The 10181-nt window shown below is 36.4% G+C and overlaps 1 protein-coding gene across 1 annotated transcript in view; it reads left to right on the top strand.

Annotated features, from left to right (window-relative positions):
• Positions 1–1688: 1688 nt before the first annotated feature.
• Positions 1689–10181, top strand: part of PLCH1 (phospholipase C eta 1) — a 124454-nt gene continuing 115961 nt past the window's right edge. Inside the window, exon 1 of the mRNA XM_063442572.1 lies at positions 1689–1877. Within this exon, the coding sequence (XP_063298642.1) occupies positions 1796–1877 (82 nt within the window). The 5' untranslated portion in view covers positions 1689–1795. The remainder of the gene's footprint in view (positions 1878–10181) is intronic.

Below are 10181 nucleotides of genomic sequence, written 5' to 3'. Positions count from 1 at the left end.
GTTGAGTTCTGCCCAGAGCAGGAAGTAGCAGATACCCATCAGCCAATCCTAGCTAACCAGTTTCCATTTTGAGTGCTTAGTACATGCCATCAACTCTTGCCTAGGAGGTTTGTGGATATGTAGTTTAATACTTTGCATTGGTTTCATTCATCAAATAACCAATTTTTATACTTGACTAAGTTTTCCTCATATGACATACCAAGATGAGGGGAGTCTGGTTTGAGTGCTGAGGGAATACTTTGTATTTTGTGTAACTGAGCTTGAACCCACAGGGATAGGGTTTATATTTTCCTAGCACCATAACAACTAAAAGCTATTATGTATATGGTGCACATCACATCATCCTTCTTACTTGAACAAAACCTTTTTACAACTGAATTTTACCTAATGTGGGCAAGCGGCATTGTTTTTTTTTGTTTTTTTATTCTTACTGCATGACAATGAATCAAATTATTTTCCTTATCTCTGCAGGACTCTTGATTACCATAATTTAGGCTGTAATTCAACATGCAGGGAATATGATGAAGGAAATTAAATAATTTTGTTTGTCTCAATAATTATAACTCCTTTAAAGGATTTTTCACCTCACAGTGCTTTTTGAAAAATTGAAGAATAGTTGTTTTTTGAAATTAGAACTTAGACCAAACGTAAAATATATGTAAAGAGTTAGAGGAACATGGCCCGGAACATTTTCCCATTATTTCAGCTTGCTTTATGTTTGTTGCAATTCTAAGCAGTAATTTAGAACTATAAATATCAAAATATTTGAAATTTTATTTTGAACATCAAACTAAGAAATACCTTGGCATGCGTTATCCTGGTTTTATCAGCACGGTGGTGGAAGGTAATCGGTGATATCATTCTTACTGAAATCAAATCTATTTCTTAAATTTGATGATGCTCGTAATTGGTTCAAGACTTTCAGACGCCAGCTACTTCTCACCCTCCATAACTTTGGTGTATGTCTTTTCTGCTTTTTCAAGCCATAGCCCATTATTTTCTCTGTTTTTAAGCATATCGTTTAATTTAGTTTATTTTTTTATTTTTTTTAATTATGCGTTATCTCCCTGATGTGTTAAAAATGTTCAGGGGCATCATAGTTTCCCTTTGCAAACGTATTCTACTTGATTTTATTCAAATACACAATTTTATATATTTTCGATTTATTTTTGCCTGATTTTTATTGCTATTCTGCACAAAGAAAGCGTGTTTTCCTTATCCATAGAACAAATTACTTGGGGGCCAAACTATCTTTATTTAGCATTTATATAATTATCATTTATAAAAAAAAAAGGTCTACTAGTTGTGTGATGCATTTTAATAAAATGCATTACTATGAATGTATTAGTTTGAAAGAGCAATCAGAATAGCAAATTAATCTCTGGCATGCATAAAATATTTTGACACGTCTATACCCTTTTCACATAATGTTAATGCTTCCAGTATTGCTATATCTAAAGTCTGAAGACTGCCCCTTGTTTTGTTGCTATCAGAGGAATATGTTGGATGGGCGCCTGCTATGTAGGACTAACCATTAGCACTTTTTGTAGTTCTGTTTTTGAAAATATGAGAACTGGGTTACATGCAGCACTGTCTCCTGATGTTTGCTGGATTAGAATGCTTTTTGAACATACGATGACAACACAGATTTTGCTCAGAGTTCCAGCTTAGTGTATGCAGTTCAGCTGTTTAGATTTATTCGGCAATGGGAAGCAGATCTTGTCAGGTGCAATAACTATCATCTGCCTTAACGTAGAAGCTCTCAAGCAACATCTGGACCCTGTCTTTATTTCCAATGGCTTCCCTGCTGGCATCTGAGATGTACCATGTGGTAGGGAGTGTAGCCACTTCGCAAACATTCCGACTGGCACAAATGGGTAAGTACCTGACTTACCATCCATTCCTTGGTCATTTTAGTGTCTGATTCATCATTCCTTCTATGGCACGTTCCTGGTCATATTTATTGAGTTACGTTTTGGGTATTCAGAAACTAAGTACTATACTTTTTTTTTTGTTTTATCAACAAAATGAGCAGTAGATCATATGTTTTAGTGTCAGTAATTTATGTTTCTTAGCATAGTTCTAAACTTATTTGTTTATTGCTGTTGTTTAGCAGGTGGTAATTTTTTTTTTATATTATATTTCAGACCATACCTGCCTTTTTATCATTTCGAATATTTCATCATTTATGGCTTGATATATTGGTCATCATAAATATTTACTGGCTCATCCCTACCTCCTCTATTTTATTTATTAATTAAAATTTCCTTACTTATTTAAACTTTATAAGCTCTTTTATTCCCTATCCTATTGGTATTCCTTGAGGGGTATCACCTTGCCAAAGAGAAAAAAAGGGAGGAGGGGAAACCCAACAAATCTTCAAGACAGAAAGGAAAGGAAAGACTTTTATGAAACATATATATATATATATATATATATTTTTTTTGATAATAGAGTACCTGTTTGCATCTTTTAGGTTAGCTAGCTAATGATTGCTTTCTTCTGGGTGTGCATGTCTTTTCAATGTTCATGCTGTCACAATATATTTCACAATTGTTGATTTGAGTTTATTAATTAACAGATGAAATATCACTGTGTCTACATCCACGAACAATTTTAAGACGTTGCAGTGGGGATATATAAATTCTTTTTTGTATTTTTATTTTTTCGTTATCAATTAGTGTGTAAGCAAAGGGAGTACAAGCAAACCATTTGGTTAGAAGAATAAGAGAACACGTGTTATACACAACTGCTTCATTAACCTTTCAGTGACAGCAGGCAATATATGACCGATGATTGAGAAAAAACATCTGATACTCCAAGTTTTAGTATTTTGTTATCTGATATTAGATTTAATATTTTGTTTAATCTATTGTCATATGAAGTAGTATACAGGGAATTTGTTACTTGATGAAATCAATCCAGTATATGCACATTACTGAAATGGTGCATAAGCACATGTGTGTGTACATAGATATACTAGTCTTGCGTTGAATCCTTGAACTACGAAACAATATATATACAATTTACGAACCATCTGAAACGCGCAATGGCTACTCATGTCAGTTTACAGTTCGTGATTCTGAATACCAGTCTTGGTGCCAATAAATAAAATGACTGATAGGAAAAAAAATATTGATGGCTACAGGATAGTGACTTAATGTTAATTTTATTCACCAATCAAGTCAGAAGTGAGCAATACAATCTGTATTTTTATATCATATACTAGTATTGAAATATATAAATAAAGAAATTTTTACTGCTTCTCCTGTTTTTCCCTGTTTCGGTTACTCTTTCACTTGATCTGTGAACAAATGGAAAATATTCTTATTAGTGTACTGCAAAATGTATATATACTATTATGTAATGTACATATTTAGTAATACACTGACTGGCCTATTTTTGCGCCCTTTTTGTTAGTCTGATTTGGTTCCAAAATCAGTTTTTCTGTATCAAAATTCTGCAAAGCCAAATCAACATTCAGCTGAAATTTGGGCATCCAGAAATATTTTCTGTATTTTGGAAAAATGGTTTGGCTGCGCGCAAGTCAAATAAATACAAATATATATATATATATATATATATATAACAGCTAACAAAGTTTTCTTAACACCAAACTTGTTTGTGCATGTGTGCATGTGTGTGATTCTAGAAACATCTGATGGATTGACAGATTTACTATTTTCTCGTAATACATGCTTCTCTGTTATGTAACTGTATTTCTAGACTGGGGATACGTTTAGGGCTATTTTATTAAGGGTTAGTGGTGGTGTAAGGGTTAGGGGTTAAAGCTTAATAATAGAGGAGTATTTCGGTAAAGACTGCTGTTTAGATTAGTGTTACATAGTTACATAGTTACATAGCTGAAAAGAGACTTGCGTCCATCAAGTTCAGCCTTCCTCACATATGCTTTTGCTGTTGATCCAAAAGAAGGCAAAAAACCCAGTTTGAAGCGCTTCCAATTTTGCAACAAACTAGGAAAAAATTCCTTCTTGACCCCAAAATAGCAGTCAGATGTCTCCTTGGATCAAGCAGCTATTACCCCACTAATTAGAAATGATATCCCTGTATGTTGTGTTTTTGCAAGTATTTATCCAATTGCAGTTTAAACATCTGTATAGACTCTGACAAAACCACCTCTTCAGGCAAGGAATTCCATATCCTTATTGCTCTTATTGTAAAAAAACCTTTTCTTTGCCTTAGATGAAATCTCCTTTCTTCAAGCCTAAATGTGTGACCTCGTGTCCTATGTATAGCCCTGTTTATGAATAGATTTACAGATAATGGTTTGTACTGGCCCCGAATATATTTGTATAATGTTATCATATCCCCTCTCAGGCGCCGTTTTTCCAAACTAAAGAGATTTACATTTTTTAACCTTTCTTCATAACTAAAATGCTCCATTCCTTTTATCAATTTTGTAGCTCGTCTCTGCACTTTTTCTAGTGCCATGATATCTTTCTTTAGAATAGGTGCCCAAAATTGCACAGCATATTCAAGATGTGGTCTTACCAGCGATTTATAAAGAGGCAAAATTATATTTTCATCTCGAGAATTTATGCCCCTATTTATACATGACAAAACCTTACTGGCCTTAGCAACGGCAGATTGACATTGCATATTGCTACCTAATTTATTGTCTATAACAATTCCCAAATCCTTCTCGTGTGTTGGGAGAGAAGGTGTTTGTTGTTGGGCAGCAATAGCACATTCATGTCCCAGGATTGCCAGAGATTTGTAAGCGTTACACTTCCAGACGGCAGCCATTTCACCTGTTGACCCTGTTCGGAAATTTGCCAAATTAAAATGTCAGCAGCTGCCTGCTTGGTAACGTAACTCCCACTAATCCCAGGCAGACCTGTTATATGTATGTCACTGGTCTGCCAGTGATGAGTGCCCATGAACTGCATGGAGGTGAAGTGTGCAGTGTTCTGCATTCATTACAAGGAATCATTGAGCAAATGAAGTCACTGTTTGTGCAGTACAACATTCTAAAGCATGATTTGTCTGTTCTTTCCAAAACTCACCTCATGATAAATTGTTAACTAAAAAAAAAACTTTGGTTTTAACGTGTGTTTTGAGGATTAGATAGAGAGATTATTGCAACACCCATGTCAAAAAATAAAAATATAACCTCTTTTGTACTTAATTTGCTGTAATGTGAAAATCGTACCTGATTTGGCTTGATCTTTATTGTGCCTAATTTAGTCAAATAGGAACTTCATTCATATGTTAAAGAATTAACAATTGGAAGAATTAAACTGAATGGCAATCAAGTCCAACTCATAAATAAACAATCTTAGTCTTAAGCAGCAATGCACATTCCATAAGAAATACACTATGAGCTTTTCCGAGACGTTTAACTCCGGTAAATATACTGCCAGCTGTAAGTTTGACCTTCTTGGTCAATCTCTGTTGAAAGGAATGAATTCCCAACTCTGTGCTGTTTTCAGTCGTAAGTCTAAATTGAACAAATTAACTCCCAAATACTCTGTTGTTCACTCAAAACACTAAACTCATGGAAGAACAAATATCTCCATGTTAATTCATTATTTATCACGCCACATCGCCACTGGAGGCAACCTTGGGGTTAAACTGTTGGAGAACGGTTTAACCCTTGAGGCAAGACTGCTTAAACTAATAACACACAAAGAATGAAATGCTGCCATGTTTTTATTGAACACACCATGTAAACATTTACAGTGCTGGTGGAAAAATTATGTGAACCCCTAGACTAATGACATCTCCAAGAGCTAATTGGAGTGAGATGTCGGCCAACTGGAGTCCAATCAATGAGATGAGATTGGAGGTGTTGGTTACAGCTGACCTGCCCTATAAAAAACACACACCAGTTCTGGGTTTGCTTTTCACAAGAAGCATTGCCTGATGTGAATGATGCCTTGCACAAAAGAGCTCTCAGAAGACCTACGATTAAGAATTGTTGACTTGCATAAAGCTGGAAAGGCTTCTAAAAGTATCTCCAAAAGCCTTGCTGTTCATCAGTCCACGGTAAGAAAATTTGTCTATAAATGGAGAAAGTTCAGCACTGCTGCTACTCTCCCTAGGAGTGGCCGTCCTGTAAAGATGACTGCAAGAGCACAGCGCAGACTGCTCAATGAGATGAAGAAGAATCCTAGAGTGTCAGCTAAAGACTTACAAAAGTCACTGGCAAATGCTAACATCCCTGTAAGCGAATCTACAATACGTAAAACACTAAACAAGAATGGATTTCATGGGAGGATACCACAGAGGAAGCCACTGCTGTCCAAACAAAACATTGCTGCACGTTTACAGTTTGCACAAGAGCACCTGGCTGTTCCACAGCAGTACTGGCAAAATATGCTGTGGACAGATGAAACCAAAGTTGAGTTGTTTGGAAGAAAGACACAACACTATGTGTGGTGAAAGAGAGGCACAGCACACCAACCTCAAAACCTCATCCCAACTGGGAAGTATGGTGGTGGGGGCATCATGGTTTGGGGCTGCTTTGCTGCGTCAGGGCCTGGACGGATTGCTATCATCGAAAGAAAAATTAATTCCCAAGTTTATCAAGACATTTTGCAGGAGAACTTAATGCCATCTGTCTACCAGCTGAAGCTCAACAGAAGATGGGTGTTGCAACAGGACAATGACCCAAAGCATAGAAGTAAATCAACAACAGAATGGCTTAAACAGAAGAAAATACACCTTCTGAAGTGGCCCAGTCAGAGTCCTGACCTCAACCCGATTGAGATGCTGTGGCATGACTTCAAGAAAACGATTCACACCAGACATCCCAAGAATATTGCTGAACTGAAACAGTTCTGTAAAGAGGAATGGTCAAGAATTACTCCTGACCGTTGTGCACGTCTGATCTGCAACTACAGGAAATGTTTGGTTGAAGTTATTGCTGCCAAAGGAGGTTCAACCAGTTATTAAATCCAAGGGTTCACATACTTTTTCCACCTGCACTGTGAATGTTTACATGGTGTGTTCAATAAAAACATGGCAACATTTCATTCTTTGTGTGTTATTAGTTTAAGCAGACTGTGATTGTCTATTGTTGTGACTTAGATGATGATCAGATCACATTTTATGACCAATTTGTGTAGAAATCCATATCATTCCAAAGGGTTCACATACTTTTTCTTGCAACTGTACACTGGATGACTAAATTAATATCACTGCTACCGTCTACAATACATTTATATCTTGATTATATAGGAAATATGATCACCCTACCAGGCTATATAGCACACAGTGGCCCATGTGCCCACAGTCTGTTAAGGACTGACCGGTGTAGCCATAGTATGACAAAGGGGCCTCTTATCTCTTTTACCTCAAAGCACCATTTGTCTTGTGTTTTCATCCTTAGTATTATAGACATTTGATGGGTTTGATCAGGTCACTTGTTTCTTTTGGCAGCCACATATCTTTTGCAATAACTGGACTGACACTGGAGAATTAAGTACGGTATCACACACATTAAATGTTCCTCTAATTTTATAAATTCACAAGTTTATTCGCATCTATTTATCATTCGTAATGAATAATTGATTGTTAAATTATCTCAAACCATTTAAGAACCCAGAGAAACAGTATTGCTAATATGTGAAAACTGTGAATTAAAATGCATTCCATGTTTTTATTCTCTGGCTGTTTTTCTAATGCTTAGAATTAGGTCAACATTAAAAAGCAAAAAGCACATAATGACACGCAAACAAATGATCATACATAGTGCTTGCGATCTAATGGACACTAGGTTTTGTCTTTCAGATGTCATTATTAAAACATTGTAAATACTGTTATAAATCCATGGATACCAGATACTGCATTGCTGCTTACTTAATTTGGATCTTGGTTGGTCTGGAGAATAGGAAGTACTGGACTAGGTGTTCTAGAACAGTGATTCCCAACCCAGTCCTCAAGGCACCTATATACAAGGTTAAGCATTTTCCAGTTCTCTTCTAGTGGCGATACTTCAAACCTTAACAGTGGAACTTTATGGAGAGAGTAATCCACCCAGTGTTGACTCAGATTGGTTGGTTTCAATAAAACATGTTCTCCTTTATTTCACACTTATGGGTTTCCAGTAAAATCCTCCCTTGCTCAGTTAACTGGCAAAAACACACCGCAACCTAGGTGTACTATCAGTTTTGCAACACCTGCACGTCACGAAGTCGGTGAAATACAGTAGAGTTTTGTCTGTAGGGGTAGATTTTGTTGGTAAAAAAAAGGCCATTGGCATTGTAAGGACCATTGATAAATGTGTGTTTGAAAAACAAATGTATCTCATGATTATATCTGCAGTTTCCATTCTCCCTATTGACGACTGGACATGCTGCTGGACAGGGCATGACATCCCGTGGAGTCAAGTGGGTAGACCCCAACAAGTCAAAGCAATGTATGGGAAAATCGCAAAATATTAAATATCACCATTTGATTTGTCAAAATGCTCTTAATTGGGGTTCACATTTTACAAACATTCATTTGTTTAGCAGATTTGGACTGGTGAAAATGACTGTAAAGTTATAGTCCTTGCATACCAGATTTTACGAAGGTTTAGCTTTGAAACCATAGGTCAATCCTTACAATATTTATTATATAACTTCTAAAAATGAACTCAATTCTCATTTTAACAATCAGGACTAATACATTAATCTACTTTGAGTTAAATGGACACTTTAAGCACCAATCTTTATGAAATACTAATTCTGGCTGTGTTGGAATTTCACTGAATGGATGCCGGTCTGTCTATCAATACAGGCCAGCCCTGTGAGATCAGACCCTTCAGGGAACACTGTTTCTGTGTTCTCTGTTCTAGTGCACTGAGCATGGCACAAGCACATGTAATGATGCACTCACATGCTGCTATCTGGGGAAAGTTCCTGGTGTCCCCAAAAGGCTAGACACCAGGTAACTAAGTCGGGGCAGAGGGACGGTTCCCGAAAATCTGACTGTTTAGCTGAATTTGTGCCGACTAGTAGGCATGCAATGGAGATAAAGATGATTTATTTTTCCTGTTTATTAGTTTGTGTAGAGATACCCAAATGTTAGATCCCCAGATGTTTAGATCTTGAGCGTGGTAAAGGATCATGGAAGTTCTAGTTTAAAACCATATTGTGATGTTCCTTTTGGGCCCCCTACTTTAAGGTCTACTTACCCAAAGGTTGTTGCCTGCTACTCTAAATTGTAGATGATCACATTTTGCAACATCTATGTTATTTACTTTTTATATTTGAGGTCTCATCACAATTGATGGGTCTAAAATGCACATGTATTTTATAGTTTGCGACATGCAGTCTTCTGTATGCAATTGTGCTTGTATAGTGTCTTATTGTAGTTACATTCAAAGGGAGTCTATTCTGTAATGTGTGCTGTTCCTTCGTAATCTGTCTAGGAGCTTTCGAAAGTGCTTTTCTAAGCTCTGATGGCCTTGTGAACTAACAATGCTTTTTAGATTGTAGTTTATCCTTTGTCAGTTACCTAAGTAGATATGGTGTTTTAATGTATATGTGATCTGATGCATGATCCCATATTGCTCGTAAGCATTTAGTAATTTGAGGAAATGTTGACCTGTTTTCTCATGTGAGCTACATTTCTTTTGTATTAAGGATTAGCAAAACTCCCTGGATTTGTGAATGTCTGTCATTGTCAACAGCTTTCTAGAAAAATCCCTGTATTTGAGATCTTTGACGTTGTACTATATCATGTTTACTCCATTATGTAATAAGACCCTCTTCTCACCACTCTTACAGGTGGAAATGTGAAAAGGAACATGTTGATTTTACAGTATTTTGAGGTTAATGAGAGCTTGAAGGAGATGTCATTGAAAAGTTTGGAATCTTGGTCAAAGTTCTGCCTGCACAGAGATCCACATGAATGTAGTGCAATACATCGAACACAGGGCTGCCCAAAGGGTAGATCCCCAGATGTTGTAGAACAATAACTCTCCTGGTGCTTACATGTTTTTAGACTGGCAAATTATCACGGAAGCTATAGTTTTAAAACACCTGGGGATATATCTTTTGGGCACCCTGATCCAATACATCTAATGTCTAACATACTAAGATTACTTTGTTTTTTTTTGTGTGGCGTGCTTGACATTTCCTAAAATGACCATTGAGTTTGTCTTAATCTGTGGACTGTAATATATTGAAATACTTAAGACCTATTCTGATATGTTTACATTTCAACAGTCT

Source organism: Pelobates fuscus, chromosome 2 (genome assembly GCF_036172605.1).
Source record: "Pelobates fuscus isolate aPelFus1 chromosome 2, aPelFus1.pri, whole genome shotgun sequence".
NCBI classification, from domain to species: domain Eukaryota; kingdom Metazoa; phylum Chordata; class Amphibia; order Anura; family Pelobatidae; genus Pelobates; species Pelobates fuscus.
The sequence above is the reverse complement of the archived record's forward strand: the minus strand, read 5'-3'. Positions and strand labels throughout refer to the sequence as shown.